This window comes from Astyanax mexicanus, chromosome 15 (assembly GCF_023375975.1).
Source record: "Astyanax mexicanus isolate ESR-SI-001 chromosome 15, AstMex3_surface, whole genome shotgun sequence".
NCBI classification, from domain to species: domain Eukaryota; kingdom Metazoa; phylum Chordata; class Actinopteri; order Characiformes; family Acestrorhamphidae; genus Astyanax; species Astyanax mexicanus.
The window spans coordinates 6,350,001-6,369,245 of NC_064422.1; the positions used below are offsets into that span (position 1 = coordinate 6,350,001).

At 38.7% G+C, this 19,245-nt stretch overlaps 1 protein-coding gene across 2 annotated transcripts in view; it reads right to left on the reverse strand.

The window, feature by feature from the left end:
- Nucleotides 1-19,245, reverse strand: part of prkg1b (protein kinase cGMP-dependent 1b) — a 286,216-nt gene that overhangs the window by 45,675 nt on the left and 221,296 nt on the right. For both annotated transcript variants that reach the window (XM_049464766.1, XM_022669352.2), the window contains one exon: nt 10,693-10,758. In XM_049464766.1, coding sequence (XP_049320723.1) covers nt 10,693-10,758 — 66 coding nt within the window. The remainder of the gene's footprint in view (nt 1-10,692; nt 10,759-19,245) is intronic.

Here is a 19,245-nt window from a genome sequence, read left to right on the forward strand (position 1 = left end):
GTGCAAGTCTTACGTTGCTGTGGAAATAGTTATAAACTATTAAACTGTTCATCTCTGCACTGAAATTCCCAAAACACTGGAATGCCAAAAATCATGGACCATGAACTAGTATTATGTGTCATCACGTTTGCCATTTCCCATGTAAGAAAAAGAACACTGTATAAACCTGTGAGGTATGCCTATCAGATCTCCTGTATTGAATATGGATATGATTTCTACCAGAGATGCTAATTATCTATTTGCACAAAAGACAATAATAACCAGACACTGCTGATTACAGTCATTAGCACCCACTGCACTGTCCACTTTGGGTGGTAATTATCAGCCTTCTAAAATGTATTACAGGTACACATGTGACACTGTGAATCGATGAATGTTAACTTCATCAGTCTGCACCCACTAAGAGACCTCACTCCAACTCCCATAATTCACTCAGACATATAGAACCGATTTCTTCTTGATCTTACCCGTCTTAGGGTCCTATTGTCCACTCTGCTCAAGGCGCATCGTGAAGTTAGGAAGTGTGTGGAAGTGAGGTGTGTTCAGGTACATTTCTGGCATGTTTCTATTTTGGCGGCAGAAAACACAGGTGCTCCACTGACTGAAACAAACCTAGTCAATCATCAGAGTCTGGCTGCAGAGAACAAAGCCAACTTTTAACTCAACAATAAACAGAATAAAGATTAAAATAACTTTGGTCTTCCCTTAAATGAACTTCTTGTGTACCTTTACAGTGTGAACATGCAGGTCTGTATTCCCTACTGAGACGCGGAAAGCACCACACTATTAAGATATCAACATGCCAAAGTCTGAGTGCACCTGCCTCTTTCTTAAATGGAATGGCAAGAGACACACTGGTTTATTTCACGTTACACTCAAAACACAATCATGAAAAGACACACGGATACGCTCTAAAGCCAGCTGTTCAATCCGCAAATTGACCAGTGAACTATAAATCGCTAAAAGCGGGCCTTTTGCATGACAGTGGTTTGCATCGTACCTACCAGGTAACATAGTAGAGGGCAGCATCTGCTCCTTCCAGACTCTCTACTGAGGTTCCACAAGGCTCAATGCTTAGTCCTCTTGTTTTATCACTCTACATTTGCTCTTGAGGTAAAATAATCTTTTATCATAAGCTCTCACACACTCAGCTAATGTTTTGACCAACTGTTCACCTTAAGAACTGCAGGTCTTCGCTACAATCTCACTATTCATTCCCTTCAAGAACTCACTGGTCACTCCATAGGCAGAAACACAAAGCCTTGGCATAGTTATGGATGACCAGTTATCATTCTCAAACCATGTTGCAAATCTGATTCGGTCAGGCAGATTTCTTCTTTAAAACATGCAGAGAATTTCACTGTTTTTCTCTAAGGATACGACTTCAGTGCTTGTGTAGTCTCTCCTGTCATTTCAAGACTTGACTACAGCAACTTCATTCTGGTTGTTCTTCCGTTGCGATTCATCAGGCTTCTGCAAATAATTAATTCTTATGACTCCTTTGCTTTGTTCCCTCCACTGGCATCCCGTCACCGCATGCATCATATTTAGGATCCTGACTTGTCCCACCATTCCGAAAGACCCATAGAAGAGATATATAGACTTTTCTCTGTCCTGCACCAAGGTGGTCAAACGATCGGTCACTGGGTGTCAAAACAGAAGAGTCACTCGCTGTCTTTAAATGGTGACTGAAGATGTTCTGGATAGGGACGTCTGCTAATTACCCTAAATGTAAATGTCTTTAGCAACTAATCCAGTTTCTAACTGGGATCTGATGACATTTGTGTTCGAGAATGGATGCCTTGTGGTGAGCACTTCAATTCTGCCTTTGCTGTGGAGCGCCACACTGATCTGACTGCTGGTGTAAAGCCATTGCAATCAACAGTCGACCACCCCTGGCCGTGATATAAGGAACACTAACAGCTAAGCGATATGTGCAGGACATCCTGTGGCCACATGGGTTGTCTGGGTTGGCTGGGCTTCCAAGCGGCATTTTTCAGCAGGATAATGCTCGTCCACACAGGAATATGTCCTCTAGCTTGCAGCAGTTCTTTGACCTACATCCTTTCCACATTTATTATCAATATAACATTAATAGGAGCGCCTTGAATGCCAGCTTTGGTCACCTGCAAGTGTAGAGCAGGATCTACAGGCCCAGCTGCAACATACGTGGGCAAATGTGCTGCAGGAGGCTACTGGAAGCTGTATTTTACCCATATCTAACCTTTTTTCAGGATAGAGGCACCAACAGGGGCCTCTTTTTAATTGTACAACATTGCAATTGTTTTTTCCTTGTAACCGCTTACATATATGATCATTACATCCAGACTACATCGTTTAAATAGCAATAAAGCTACGTCGATGGGCGTGGTGGTCTCGAAACAAGGTGTTTCTTGTGTATTGTTATCTTGGCAGTAGAAAACACAGGTGCACCACTGACTGAACACAACCTAGGAAGATGTCAACAGCAAGATGTTTATTACTATCTTGGCAGGAAATTATCAACACAGATGCATCCCCTATGACCGTACACAACCACGTTTTATGCACACGTGGACATGTAGCAGTACACAAACCCATAGCACGTGCCTGTTGGCAGCTATGCAAATAAAACATAAACATTATTCAGAATGAACAAGTGTTAACGAGCAGGTCAGTTTCCTCTGCTGAGAAGCTGCACTGTTCAAATAGCAATGTGCCAAAGTCAGAGCGCACCTGGCTCTTAAAGGGAATGGAAAGTGAACCTGTGATTGGTTTGTTTCATGTTACATTCAAAACACACAAATGATTAATTAAGAGAATTATTACATGCTGCATAAAGTGTACTTTTCCCATTGTTACGATACGAAAGACAATTTAAATCAAGCTGCACAGTGCACAGTTTATGGCTTGCCTAAATATCGCTAAAATACTTAAAGTTTTTTTTATATACATATTGTACTTTGTTTAAAATATAATCAGAGGTGGAAAAAGTACTGAAAAATTGTAATTGAGTAAAATTACCTTTAGTTTGCTAAAATTCTACTCAAGTAAAAGAAAAAGTAGCCAGCTAAAATTCTACTCGAGTAAAAGTAAAAAAGTACTCAATTTAAAATTTACTTTGAGTAAAAGTTACATAGTTACTTTTAATTATTTGATGTAAAAAAAAGTACAGCAAATCATAAATAATAAATAAATAATAATAAATAATTTGGACCTTTCAGACAGTGTTTGTTCAGACCACCCCATAAAACATTTTCAAGAACAAGTGGCATAGGTTTCTATGATCCATTTTTTTCTTTAATGTTAAAAATTTAAAAGGTTATGGTCATATATGTGACTATAAACTGTGTTTTTATAGTTTTACAGTTTATTATTATTTTTTACTTGTCGTTGCTGTGCTTTAACTACTATTTTTTTTTTTTTTAAACGCCCAAGCAGATTGTTTAATGTTCCTAATAAAAACATAAGGAATTATTATGAAAAACATGAAAACATACATACGGCGGTGCATGTGCAGTGCCGTAAAGAAGCACATATTGATGGGTAACTTTATTTATTTTTTTTAATTCAGACAATTTTTTTTTTTCCTCAGTATTTAATTTTTTTACTCAGTAACGGGGAGTTTTCCAATGTAGTGAAGTACATTACTTGTGTCAAAAAATGTACTTGAGTAAAAGTAAAATGACCTATTTTAAAAACTACTTTAAAAATTACAAATTACTCATAAAATCTACTCAATTACAGTAATGTGAGTAAATGTAATTAGTTACTTTCCACCTCTGCATATGCATGTGTCTGGGAATATACAATCTGTATTAAACTTCACAGCCTTCCTGAACCAGTTTTACACTTACTGTAATTCCCTGCTGGGGATTAAGGATCAGAGGTAGAGTTGGGCATCAGAGGGTGTCATTATTAGCTTTCGTTAGAGCTGTAGGGATTACATGTCTGATCCTTTCACAGTGTTAGTATGAGCATCATTCTAAACTTTTTATTTTATTTTATTACAGCTGTAGCTTGGATACAGGGAGGCACAGAACATGTTTTCCCATAAATCCCAAATCCAATATGATTTTAATCTGTTTTTAAAAACATCTATCTAGCCTGCATCTACAGAATATAGATATAGTCTCCACAATGCTTGTCGGTAGGAGCCAGCATTGCTTATGTAATGGCTGTTTTTACAAGGTGCTTTATTCAATTTAGCCCTCAGCTATTGGGGGCATCGGTAACCTGACCTCCAAAACGTGACCGCTTGATGGACAGGTACAAACATCACAACAGGTACTGCTGACCCAGTTGATGTTGTATTCTTAGCATCTCAATAAAACGTTGAATATAGACTGGGAACATGCCACGGGCAGCAAAGGCCTCCTGACAATTTAGCCCCATTTCTGAAAGCACGTTTCATATCGGCTCCTCCAGTTTTGGAATGGGGGTATAAGGCTATTGTAGCTAACTAATGGGGACTAATATTTACATACATATGGTTCAAACTACGTTTATAAATCATTTTACAATCCTGTCCAAAAAATATTGACACCTCTCTCAGATCCCCTTTGTTTTAACATGAATGGATTTTTTTTTTAAGTTTGCATTAACCCTCCTGTTATGTTAATTTGTCAGGAACAACAATGGTGTTCCCGGTGCATGTTTAATTATCCAAAATAATAAAAAAAACAAAGCAGTGTGAATATTTCATTACTAACTCCATTGCTAATTATTCTATCAATATTTAGTGCAATGTTGTTCCTTACCTCTAACAGGTAATGGTTAAACTAGGATAAGTCGCTTGTTTTTCATTAAAAAAAATATATGTTCAAACTTTTTTAAATATTTCACTACTTTATACTTAAAAAAAGTTTTACATAACATTGAAACATAACATTGTAATTTTGTTTTAGTTAAAATTTTTGTAGGGGGTGGTTGTTGCAAATATGTTAGATGAACCATTTATATAACCATATTATATGTTGATTACACTAATTAAGGCAAGCAGAAGAAGTTTCATAGTGAAAAAAATACTTTTAACTATTTTTCCTAGATCTTCAAACTTTAAAACAGGTACATTTGACCTGTAAAATAACAGGAGGGTTAATGCAACACAGAAAAAATAGAGAAAAAAGTGATATCTGATATTAATCCACACAGATACTTAGAAATGGACTGAACTGGACACCCATAAAGAAACATTTGAGGTATGCTTAAGGTCATCGTCATGCTGGAAGACCCATTATCTCTGACTCAGTGTTCATCACTGCACCGTCCAATTCTTTGGTAGTCTTCAGATAATGTCTCATAATGCAGAATCACTTATTGATTTCTTAAGTATATATATATATATATATATATATAAAGCAAAATGCACTTTGTATAAATATTTGTATAAGCTCTATTTATTGTTTTATAAGTACTGTTTTAAGCATAAACAAACTACTGTCCTGTTTAATTTTTCAAAAAATAACTTGGTTTTTAATCAATCTGGAACAATGATAAATTATCATTGTATGAACAGTGATAGATAGTAGAAAAGGAAATGTAATCTATTTAAATAGCATTTTTTTCATCTTTACTGAAGTATTTCCTTTTTTGATTATTAAATGTCATACTGTTTTTTACTACGCTTGATTATTGGACTGGATTTGTCATTTTTTTTGTCTTATGAGAGCTAAGATGTAGCAGAACTTTTAAATCTGTCTGCTGATTGGCTGAATAAATAGTGACTGACATCAAATAATGTGGGTTTTGGTCTTATATATCAACAGGATATTATCTCAGAAGAATTGTGGTATCCTCAGGCAAGTGCTGTTTGTTTTCTTTATTTTTTTTGTTCTCAACAGCAGGGTCCTATTGCATGTCCTATCATTAGTCCTGATGAGAGCCAGTTTCATCATAACATTTTTGATGGTCTTTGCGACCGCACAAAAAGATACTTTCATAGTTCTTGATTTTTTTTTTGGATTGACTGACCTTAATTTCTTAGTAATTTTTTTCCGGTACCCCTTTGAAAAATAAGACTCCTTCATAAAGGGTTTATAAATGGTTTATAAAGGAGTTTATGAACGTTAATTAGGTTATAAACTATTAATAAGTAGATACAACACAAAAATAGGAATGGCAACGGTGGCCTGTGTTGTACCAAATACCAAATGCTACCAAATGTTAAACCTCAGATCTTACTTGATGCTTATCTTACTTTGTCTTTTCCATCAGTTAACATTAACATATCTGTTAATAACTTTATTAGTTTAACTATAACAACATATTAAACTGACTTTCTATATATTTTTTTAGATCTTTTAAAAAAAGTCATTGTCACTGTTGTTTTTTTTTATTACATGCTGTATGTGCTTATTAAGGTTTTTAATAAACTCCATTATAAACTGTTTATAAACCCTTAATAAAGGAGCCTTATTTTAAATTCGTACATTTATTTCTTTACATAGTTGAGTAGTTTTGCCATAATCTAGATTAGAACATTACTTAAATAAGGGCTATTCACTGTATACCAACTGTACCTCTTCACAACTTTACAACTGATGCTCTCAAACACATTATAAAGAGACAATAAATTCAAGTAATTAACTCTTGATGAGTTCAGCACAGCTGTTAACTGAGGGCCTGAAATATTAGGTCACTCTACCTCATAAAACTGACTGAGAAAATCCAGCCAAGATGTGCAAAGCTGTGTCTATCTACGCAAGAGATGCTACTTTTGAAGAATCTAAAATAATATTTTTATATATAATATAATAATAGCTTGGATGACTGGTACTGTAGATATACAGTATTTACAGCTCAAGGCTATTGAGGCTGCATGCCTTCATATCTTCATATCTGGCTGATTTACTATATTTGGTTACAGTATATGTTTTTTTTTTGCTGTACTACTATTCCTTTAAAGGAATTGCTTCACTCATTTCCCTATAACTATTCCTTTAACATTCCTACAGCATGCTTTATTCTGTATATACGATGCTGATGATGTAATTATCCTCCATAAAACAGAGATCACAGATGTGATGTGAGATTTGGGCTGTTTTTTTGTGGTCTGTTTTTGTTGTTTATATCAGAGCACTGTATCCTGCCTCTGGACATGCAGAGGCTTAAAGCTATCATGCTTTATTTGATACTTCCCACAGTTCTGACAGGAAACTGGAGGCACGAGCTGGCTCAGCTGACGTAATTACCTCATTGCTTAAGCGCCAACACGCAGCGTCCTCGCCAAAACAAGCACACGCTAATGGCCCTGCCATAAAGCTCTGGGTTCGGCTGATGGGAGCGCGTTAATGGCTGTTTTCCCCCTGTGGAGCTATGTTCCTTGGGGAGTCAGACGGTGGTGGGGTGGCTATTTTTAGGAGCGCCTCTGTGCTCAGTAGATCCAGACACCCCGGAGTTTCTGTGTCCACGGAGATCCAAAATCTGTGAAGCATGCTGCGCAGGGCTTTTCACCCGGGGTTACTGTTCCCTCACATTCACAGCGCCACTCCGAATCAGACCACATGCTTTGTTTCCTGTTATTTTGGAGGTCTTGGCTGGGCACATGAATTGGGGGCTGGTGTGAGCTGTCTGAGGGAAGGAAGATGTCATTAAAAAAACTTTTCTTGTTGGTGACCTGAGCCTCTAAAAAACTTTTCAAAGGATTTTGGAATAACTGTTGTCGTTTATCGCTGTCTCTTTGCTGTGAAGATGCTTGAAGATGAGGAAGAAGACACCGCAGACATTGCCTTAGGTGTAATACAATTATTTATTACAAAGACTAATGCCGAGCTCAGACTACACGACATTTTTGTCCCTCACAATGTTCACTATGTCAGATTAAGCACTTATTTTCGTTTTGCGTTGTTCTCGGAGGACTGGCAACACTACACGTTAGTCACCGACCAATCATCTTCCGCGTCCTCGCGTGAGTTCGTAGGTCATCGCGGGGGAGAAGCATAGAATCTGACAATCACGGCTACAGAAGCCCTTTGAGTGATGGAAGCGCTTTTATGCTGAAAAAAAAACTTAAAGGTGGAAAAGCGACTGTGGGCTCATTCCTGGGTGACCCAAATGGACATTAGATGCTTTTTGTACTCCAGAGAGAACTTGAGGTATGGTAAAGATGTAGATACTTAGGTTTCAGTGAATGTAAACAGAATATTTCATGGATGAAGTAGATTATTAGATGATTATTAGATTATTCTTCTCTGGTCCAGAGAACTTCAGGAGCACAGTCCTGCTTTCTTTTCCCATGTTTACATCTGTGCGCCACAGAAGGTTCTGTCTTCCTATTGGTCAGAGTCAGGGAGAGCGCGTTGCAGAGCAGCATGTGTCAAACTAGGCGATAAAATACAAAAAAATTCTAACATGCTAGTCTTTCTGTCGGACGCTCTGACGGCATCGCTCACGTCAAATTACTGATCTTTGACTGTGTCACACTACACGGAGCTTTGTCGGCTCCGACGCACGCAATGTGTCGGCGCCGACAAAATCGGGCCAAATCAGGCTAAAATCGTGTAGTCTGATCCGGGCATAAGACAATATCTTTAAGGTGGTCCTAGACGGTCTGGAGAGAGACATTGCCCCACTCAATGTTCTCTGCTCTCTCCCCTGCCCAGACTTGGGGACCTGTTTAAATAGCACCTTATGGTATACATCTGGAAACACTTAAGAATACTCTAGACATACACAGCCATAGAAGAAGTCTACCTAGAAGAATGGTTAAACCAATTTAAATGGTTAAAAATGGTTAAATGGTTAAATAAACGTTTTAAAAATTCAATTTTAATGTTGTCAACGTTAATGTGTGTTAAATGCACACACATAATCTGGAATGTTTTTTTTTATTAATGCATTAATCATTTTTGGCCAGTTTTGCTCTCAACACCCAGCTGTAATTTCCACCTGTTTACAGCACTAGTCAAAAGCTTTGACTGAAGTCATCAAAACTATGGAAAAAAACAACAACAAATAAGTAAAAAGTGTGAAACAAACCAGAATATGTTTTATATTTTATATGCTCGGATGACAGCTTTGCACATCTTGGCTGGATTTTCTCAGTCAGTTTTATGAGGTAGAGTCACCTGAAATAAAATGGCTTTAAGTTAACAGCTGTGCTGAACTCATCAAGAGTTAATTACTTGAATTTCTTGTCTCTTAATGTGTTTGAGAGCATCAGTTGTAAAGTAGTGAAGAGGTAGAGTTACAGGTATACAGTGAATAGCTCTATTTGAGTAATGTTTTAATCCAGATTATGAGAAGCAAGAACTACTCAACTAAATAAAGAAAAAAAATCACTAAGAAATGAAGGTTAGACAACCTGAAAAATTTTACTAACTTTTAAAGCACCCTCAAGTGCAGTCACTGCAAAGACCATTAAAAACGTTATGATGAAACTGGCTCTCATCAGGACTGTCCAGGAAAGGAAAAGCAAGAGTTGCCTCTGTTGCACAGGATTCATTAGAGTCCATTAGAGTTACCAGCCTCAGGTCAGTATCCTCTGCTAAGACGCACAAAGCGCCGTGCAGTTAAGATATCAACGTGCCAAAGTCAGAGCTCACCTGCCTCTTAAAGGGAACGGCAAGTGACACACTGATTGGTTTATTTCACGTTATCCCCAAAACATACCCATGATTAATTAAGAGAATTAGTACTTTCGAGATAGTAGTAGTTTTAAGCTGTGCAAGATGTATTTTTTGCACCCTTACGATACCAAACACACACCGACACACCCTAAACCCATCTTTCCAATACGCGATTGACCTGTGCGCTATAGATCACTAAAATAGTGCCCGTAGTCTTAGTAAAACAGATTTTCCGAAGGTTTTTACTGATTGATTGGGCAGTCATTTGTTAGCTAAACTTCTAGCTAAGCTATGCTAATTTAATTGTCTAGAAGCGGTTCTAGATGACCAAGCTAAGCTTTCTATTCATAACTGTGTGCAGATTGTGTTAGTGTACTATTAGCCAGTCCCTGATTAAAGTCCTTAAAATGGTGCCGGTGTTGTGCCGAATTCAGTACCCCCCCCCCGCTAGGAAAAGCACCCACACTCAGAGCGTATTTCTAAGTAAAGTTAAAGTTAAAGTTCTAAGTAAAGTTAAAGTACAGGGACTTTTATCAAGAAGAAGGTGCGTACCCGCTGCAGAGAGGGGGTGCTTTTCGTGGCAGGGGTGCTGAATTTGGCATTACTATGGTGACAAATTCTGCGCCCATGCCAGGAAAAGCACTCCCTCTCGGGAGAGGCTGAAGGTGCATGTCTTTTTTTCATTATTTCTTAGGAGTCAGCGTAGCTTAAAACAACATCTTGGGTGTTTTTCATTTTCTAAAAAAGTTAAAACCAAGAAGACGTACACGTGTGCTACCGAGAGGGGGTGCTTTTCCTGGCGGGGGTGCTGAATTCGGCACAACCCCAGCTATAAACGATGGTGTCACGTGAAACCCTAGAAATAAGAGCTTCAAATTTAGACAAAATATTATTATTATTATATGTGGTGTGCACCTGCTACATTAAAGAATTAAAAATAAGGACAGAGTATCTAATTGTTGACAAACTACAGTCATAAAACTTACTAATTTGTCAGTAGTTTTGTGGATCAAAAACAACTATCATTTAAATACCTTTATGGTCTCTGTAAAATACTGTGTGTACCTTTGATGTCTTCACTATTATAAATGGCAATATACAAAATAGTAAAACACACACACACACACACACAGAAAAAACTCACTCTCTGTCGATGACCAGGCAGGTGACAGCGTCAGCAGCGATGACATTGGCCGTCCTGATGTCCTCTCTGTGGATCAAACAAAACACCACATCAGTCACCCTCTGCCAAACTCATTTACGAGCCAGTGCTCCCAGTAAAAGCCACTTCATTAGGGCATAAAGAAAATACGGTAATTTGATCCTGCCTGATTCGCAGATAACAAGCAATATTCCAACATCTGAATGAATGAAAGCAAATAAATAACTAATTAGAAACAGCGGTTAAGTGAAAAGGAGAAAATTTAATGAATATAAATGAGGCAAACAGTTAAGCCAATACTGAGTTACAACAAATCTGACAGCACCAAAACGTGAACGTGCGGCATATGGTAATCTGTTAGATCACTGATAACGACCTAAATTACTTTTGCCTTCTATGGAGAAACAAACCACATGCGTGTTAAATTCTCACTGTGGCCATGATGCCAGAGTATGAGTTTAACAATGTTCCTTCTCAACACAACACATACAATATATATATATATATATATATATATATATATATATATATATATAAATTCATCTGTACATTAAGAGTTTCTAGACTGAACAGAGTGAAACATTCAGATTGCTACATATTAACACTTTTTAATAAAATATCTTACATCAGATTCATCAAATACTAAGTAAATAAACAACAAAATCATGACCTAATTCAACATGCTCTTCTGAAAACACTGAACTGTTGGTACTTGATGCAATTAAATGTATATGCAAAGAACATACTGACAAACCGAATAATTGTGATATTTTGTTTTGCAATCCTATATTCAGGGTTCATACACGTTTTAACCAATCAAATTCCATGACTTTTCCATGCCTTCAAATTTCAACTAATCAACTAAACAAATCAACTAAAACTATAATAAAAAATGGTTATAGTAGGTCTAAAATGAATCAGATAAAATGTTGACACGCAATCTTTAATAATAAAATGTGTGTCAGATCCTGTTAGCTCCATTGTGTAGGGATAAATCACTGAGCTAATGTAATTGTAGCTCAAAATAGATTTTCTTAGTTGATAAACTGAAACACAAATATTTGTAGACCAAATTTCAATGACTTTTCCTAAACTTTTTTGTGTATTTGTATTTTTTCAAAACTTATCCAGGCCTGGGAATTGCTAATTTCAAATTCTATGACTTGTCCAGGTTTGTCATTATCGTATGAATCTTGTAAGTTGTTTTTCAGAAACACATTTTTAATATATTACTTTTCTTGTCATTTTAATCTCGGCATAAATAGGTAAGATGGTACTGGATTTATGCACTGCCATCACCTCCAGGATAAGATAACCTAGTATAATCTAATCTGTTAAGCAGCAGCTATATGTATATAGGTATAATACATGTACAGAATTTGCACTGGATTAATATAAGCTTGGGTAATTTTTATATATAATTTTATATCTCACCCCCTCAAATGAGCTGCTGGCGTACCTTTATAGCATGAACACGCAGGTTAGTATCCTCTGCTGTGACGCATAAAAACACTGCGTTGTTAAAATACAAACGTGCCAAAGTCAGAGCTCATCTGACTCTTAAAGACAATGATGACTGGCGAACTGATTGTTTTTTTGCACGTTACACCCAAAACCGACCCACAATTAATTAAGGTAATTAGTTCATAGCTGTTGTGCATTTTGAGCCACGTGCACGGCGTGCTTTTTGCGACCTCACAATACCAAACACACATTGACACATCCTAAATCAAGCTGTGCAATCCGCAACTGACCAGTGCGCTTTAGATCACTAAAATAGGACCCAATATATTAAATCATAAATTCTTATTGTGACACATAGGTTATTGCCAGTAAACAGCCCTATCAATGCAATGCAAAAGGTTGGCAAACATGCATAATCACACATCAAGCCATCGTTACATTAGATTAAACTCTGATTTAGTAATTTGTTTAATTACACACTCAGTAAAGCAGCTGCAGTTCAATAGCTGTAACTATAGAATTTACTCTGTATAGCTCCCATTTGAGTCACTGTAGTCTTCCTCCTCGCTGCATTCTGATGAAGAGTCGATGGAGCCGAACTGAGGGTCGAATGGACCCATGACTGAATGAATGGAGCTGCTGAACTCCTCCTGCTCTGAGCTGGACTGTGCTGTGTGCTGCTGCTCCACAGGCTGAGTGTAGGAGAATGAAGAGGCGCAGAGGAACCCTGGCCTCTGGAACCCTCCTCCTGCTCTGAATGACGGCCTCCAGCAGCTGTGCTGCACAACAGTACCGCCGGCAGGTGGAATACGCTCTCTCTCACAACTACACACACACACACACGCACACACTGTTAAACATCGGGTCTTTTAATTTACAGTACCAGTCAAAAACCTTAAATTCTGTGTTTTTTTTTATTATTTAAAAATGTTCTGCAAATGAATAGGGCAAAGTATAAAGAGGCGCAGTGCATGTAAGTGATGATGACAGGATGTAGCAATGTTTGCTGCAGTTTGAAACCTAACAAAAGTTTGAACACACCTCTTTGATTAATTTAATTAATTAATGTGATTTTTACATTGTCAATTTAATACTGAAAACTGCATTAAAGCTACACAGGAACACATGTGGAATTAGTACCACATTTAGCTATGAGGACAGATTTGCAAATTTTTTGGGTCCTATTTTGGCAATCTATAGCACACCGGTCAATTGCGCAACACACAGCTAAATTTCTAAGGTGTGTGTGTGTGTGTTTGGTATCGTGAGGACGCAAAAAAAAATATGTATATGCTCAAAATGCACAGAGAGCATATAATAATTCTCTTAATTAATCATGGGTGTGTTATAGGCAAAACGAAAAGAAATAAACCAATCAGTGTGCCAGTTGTCATTCCCTTTAAGAGCCAGGTGAGCTCTGACTTTGGCGCGTTCGTATCTTAACAGTGCGGCGCTTTTGTGCGTCTCAGCAGAGGATACTGACCTGCACGTTCAGCAGCTCATTTAAGGGAACAGTAATTATATTTTAGTTTTTATTCTGTTCTTTGTTAAGTTAAAAGTCAGGTTTATGCACTGCAGTGCGTCTGTGTGTGTGTGTGTGTGTGTGTGTGTGTGTTTAAGGAGCGGGGGTTCACACGTGATTGTGCACCTGTAGGCACGGACTCTAATGATTGACTGTTGTCTAGGTTCATTTCATTCAGTGGCGCTCCTGTGTTTTCCACCACCAAAAGAGCGAACCGCCCATCAGTGTAGATTTATTCCTAAACTCCAGGACTATTTTAACGGCACAGGCACAAGACGTGAAAATAGACTGTTGATGTGGTGTAAGATAGCAAATAGCATTGCAATGTGCCTTGCACAGGGTGTACGATTAGGCGCTTGGTATTTTAATCTCAGTGTCTTCATGAGGGAGAGTCACCTGGAATAGTTTTCTCAGCGTCTTGAAGGAAGGAGTTCCTGGAGGTGCTGAACAATAGTTGCTGCTTTTCCTTCACGCTGTGAAGCTCCAGCTCATCCCAATTAAATCACCTCAAATCACCATCTCCGTTCATCAGATTTAGATCAGAACACTTTTTTGGTTTGTTTACTTCATAATTCCATATGTGTCCTTTAATTGTTTTCATGCCTCTAATATCAATTTACAATCAATTTACAAATCAATGTAGATTTGTCCAAACTTGTGACACACACCTTGAAATATATTAATTTTGGTCCAATTTCTGATATTTAATGCAAAAAAGGATAAAGATACAGAATAAGAAAGCCCATAGCATTTGTCCGACTGCTCTTTCTTCAATCGACGTCAAGCTAATTCTTACGTAATACCTGCACGTGTGATGCAACGCGGGCTTTTCTTGTCAGAGCTGCTCAGCGGGGTGCTGTACCGCTGCTACACACATGCTGTGCTTAAATACTTGTTGAGCGAAAGTGTCAAACGAGAAGCAACTGCTCGAATGGAATTAACAAACATCAGTCACTCACTGCAGACACATGACCAGCGGTACAAACTCTGCACGGTGAAAGCAGATCTGAATAACAGACATTCATCCACAGGATGCACTTTCTGAAACAGCATTCTTCACACCTCTGCTGTCATCAGCTTAGGAGATGTTTTTGCTTTCGGTTGTCTATTTTTTATTATACTTTAAAGATACCGGGACTCTCCCAAGGTATAAAGGTATAACATGCCTATAGGAAATAATGTTTCTTTTGGGGATTTACCTTGAGGAAGGAGAAAATGGACTTGGGGTGTAGTAAAACATGATAAAGATTTTCACATCTGTGAAAATGAGGCACTGAAAACTTTGAATGTGCACAGACAGTTTATAAAATGACACGGTTTATACTCAGTGCATTCAGGCTGTCAGTGCTGCCATCTTGAATTTAATTTAATTCAACAGATAAGCAAGTTTTTGATCAGGTTTATGCCATTAGTTGCATGGTGTTCTTTATTTTCATGTAGACAGTCACCAGATATTTTCAGCAACATCTGGAATTCAACTGAAATTCAATCCACTGGACTTGTTTTGCAATATGCTTCCTACACCTACATGTTTGTGCTCATCAGTTGGCTTATCGTGATTTACAAAGACTTATAAACAGTATTTTTTTAAAATAAACTGCCTGTGCACTTTCAAAGTTTTCAGTGCCGTGTTTTAAATGTCTTTGCATGGGCTATGCTATGCCCCCGCCGCGAGCAATGTAAGCCTATTGGGAGCATCGTCTAAAAGTGCTGTATTTAGAAATGCTGGGGGTAAATAGAGGTGTTCTATTCAACAAAATTTCATACTCATCATGTTTCACTACAACCCCAGACCCCCAGAAATTGCTTTCGCATTTTGTTTTAAGAATTTCTCCACATATTCTTTACTAAAGACAGGGCGAGACTGATAATACAGTGATCACAGGCACACATTTGGTAGGGTCAAAAGTTGGTGACAGCATCATAAAGTAGCATGTCACGCCCTTGCTCTGTTTACCTGTGTTTATTGGTTTCCCAGTGTGCTCCCCAGTAATTTACCCGTCACGTGTGTGTAATTTGTAGCTGCGCCCCCTCATTACCCGTTTCCCCAGGTGTGCGCTTCATGTTTGTATATATAGTCCTTCTGTGTCAGTGTTTGCTCTTCGATCTTTGCACCTTCCTCTGTAGTTTGTCTTTCCACGGTTTTTCGAGTTCGTTGCCTTAGTTCCCTAGTTCTTTGCTCAGTGTTTATTTCCTTGTTTATTTATTATTTATTTATCCCTGCCCTGTTTGTTCGTTCCTTGTTTGTTTCTTTGTTATTTAATAAATATATTCAGTCTTACCTGCTTTTATGTACGCCTCCTGCCTGCGTATCGTTACATAGCAAAAAAAAAAAAAAAACAACAACTAAAAGCCCTTTTCCACCAGTGTTAATTTTGACAACAAATTTTCATTTAGTTTTAGTCATAGTCGTAAGTAACGACAGGTTCCCGGGTTTTGTAACTAACCGTGCTGTGCTGCTGCAGGAGAGACAGGTACTGATTGGATGACTACCCCGCTTGTCCCGCCTCTCCGCCTTTGCTAAAGTAGTAGTGATTGGATCTTTTCCTAACTGGTCCCTACCTTTCACAGAACTAAATCAGTTCCGATTGGATTTCATCCCTGCCAAACATTTTCGTCTCGTTTTTATTCGTTGACGAAAATGTCAGTTAATTTCGTAGTTTTTATTTTTTTAATGCTGTTTTTATTTAGTTATCGTCTCGTTTTCGCCTTGAAAAAAAGCTTCGTTGACGAAAACCAAATTAACACTGTTTTCCACCAACGTGGAATGGGTTCTGTCCCAGTTCACGCATCTAACTTTGAACTGTTCAGTGCATTTCCACCAACAAAAATAGGTTCTGAAACCCGAAAAGTCAATTCCCAGCTGGAACCAAAGAACATAGGGTTCTTTAGCACAAAGTGGGATAAGATGAGAAAATAATAAAGCAGCTTGTCTGGGTTGTAGAGCACTGTGAAAAACAGGAGTGGTTTAATCCTTTGACCAGTAGTGTACAGTAGGTCATATACACATTGAAGACATTGCTACTATTTTAAGTAGCAAAAAATAAATAAATAAAATTAAAAATAAATAGGAAGTCATCATCTATGCCTGGTCAGATATCAGTCAGAACCTCAGGAGCATTATTAGTCAGATTTCGGGAAAATCTGAAGCTCAGAAAGCTGTGATGCAGAAAGAGGCAGAAAAAAAAAAAAACTGGAAGTGGGTGGTGCATATGTTCCACTCTCATCTTTGAAAACGGCATATGGGCCTCCAACATGTGAAGATGAGAGAACAGCTGTGAATTCTTGCCTCTTTCAAGGGATTGCGCCAATGATCCTGCTGTCTACAGGCCTGTCTGCATGTGATGACATTAGGAGCAGCACCTTGGTGAATCTCCGCTGCCTCAGGCCGGTCCTTCTTTAGATATGGTGTTTCCACTGCTGTATTTATCAGCACAGCGGACGTGTGAAATCAGATCGCTCCCAGTGAGGAGACTTCACTAATGTCAGTCCTCCAGCTAATAAGGGGTGATCAGTGTCACCCACAAGGAGCGTTACATCATGTTTGGCCTTTGCTCAGTCATTTACTTGTCAGCACACAACATCATGTGGTTTCCTTAAATGCATTTTCAAACTTTTTAATAGAACAGTTTGTTGTTTGTCGCAGAGTATAAAAAGGAAAGCGATGTCCGATTAACTGCCCAAATGAGCTGTACATGAGACATGTAACATGCCAGAAATTTTGGTCGCTTGTCCCACAGTGTAAGCTGTCTTACTTTTCTTTTATATATAATTTTATTTCAAATTTTTCCCTTTTTCTCCCCAATTTACACGGCCAATTACCCAACCCACTCACTAGGACTCCCCCTATTACTAGTGATGCTCCAACACACCAGGAGGGTGAAGACTAACACATGCTTGCTCAGAATGTGATGTCAGCCACCGCCTCTTTTCGAGCTGCTGCTGATGTATCATTGCCGAGCAGCATCACAGCACGCTTGGAGGAAAACGCAGTGGCTCATAAGCTCACAGACGCCCTGTGCTGATTAACATCACAGTGATGTGGGGAGAGAGCGCCATCTACCCACCCGGAGGGAGCAGGGCCAATTTTGCTCCCTCTGAGTGCCGGCAGCTGCATGGCAAAGCTGCATAAGCGGGGGTTCGATCCTGCGACCTCCTGCTCATAGTGGGAGCGCTTTAGACCACTAGACCACTTGGCACCATGTGTAAGCTGTCTTTTAAGCTGATTTCTTAACGTTACAACCTGTTTTCCCAAAGTTCATTGCCAATTCACCTATAAAAAAGTCTTTCTTTTGAAGTGATGGCCTTTCTCATATGGTATCTTGCTTCTGGATATATGAAGAAACTTTTTTTTTTTTTGAGGAGATAAAAGTCCCCAAATGATATGCACAGCAGGTCACGCCCCAAAAACCCTTCATAAAATCCATCTACATTTAATATAAAAGAAGAAAAACAGTACTGAAGATTGCATAGACTGTTACATACTGATAATGGGTTTTTAAATTTTTAATTTACCCACAGACAAAATCCAAGTCACTGAAAAAACATAGCGGCTGAACAATGCTTCAGACACTCCCACACACGTGTTCACTGAAGTATCAGCATACCTCCAATTCCCTCTGTAAAATAGACAAACCAAAGAATCCACGTCGTCTGAGCCACCTGCGAGTCCGTGTACGTGTCTTCTTTTCATGTGGAATTTCAGTGCACAAGTTAGCAAAGCACACGTTCAGCCAATCACCGCCTCTTTTTAAACTGCTGCTGATCCATCACTGCAGAGTAGCATCACAGCACACTCGGAGGAAAGCACATCAGCTCACAGACGCCTTGTGCTGATCGACATCACCCTAGGAGTGATGACAGGAAAGAGCACCATCTACTGTACTCACCCAGAGAGAGCAAAGCCAATTGTGCTCTCTCTCAGGGCTCTGGCAGATGATGGCAAGCTGCATGACTGGGACTCGAACGAACCAGCGATCTCCTGATCATAGTGGCAGCACTTTAGACCACTGGACCACTCTGAACCCGTGAGAATTGTATTTTATTTATTTTTTTTACATTTATTTAAATATACTTTAGCTTCATCATAATCAAAAAAACATTTCTAAATTATTTGGGATTTTTTTTTTTATCTAACCTCATTAAACATGGCGTTCGCATGTGTGGACATCATATTTTGGGTTGTCTAGACCAGTGTTTCTCAACCTTTTTTCTATCACGTCACCCTTTAAATATATGCGAGATGTCAAGGCACCCCAGTTTTTTTTTTGGGGGGGGGCGGGTTGTGCTGGCGCAGTACTTCAGGTGAGAAGGGGGGGGGGGGGTTTGCTGTTGCAGTACTTCAGGTGAGAACGGGGGGGGGGGGGGGTGTGCTGGCGCAGTACTTCAGGTGAGAACGGGGTGTTGCTGGCGGAATATGAAATAAAATAGTGCGTCACAATTAGCGCGATTAGTGCTGCCTGTGATTTGGGACACACCCCGACACGAGCTGACTCTGGAAAGGAAATATGCACGTGAGGCGCAATATTTTGACGGCACCCCCGATGAAG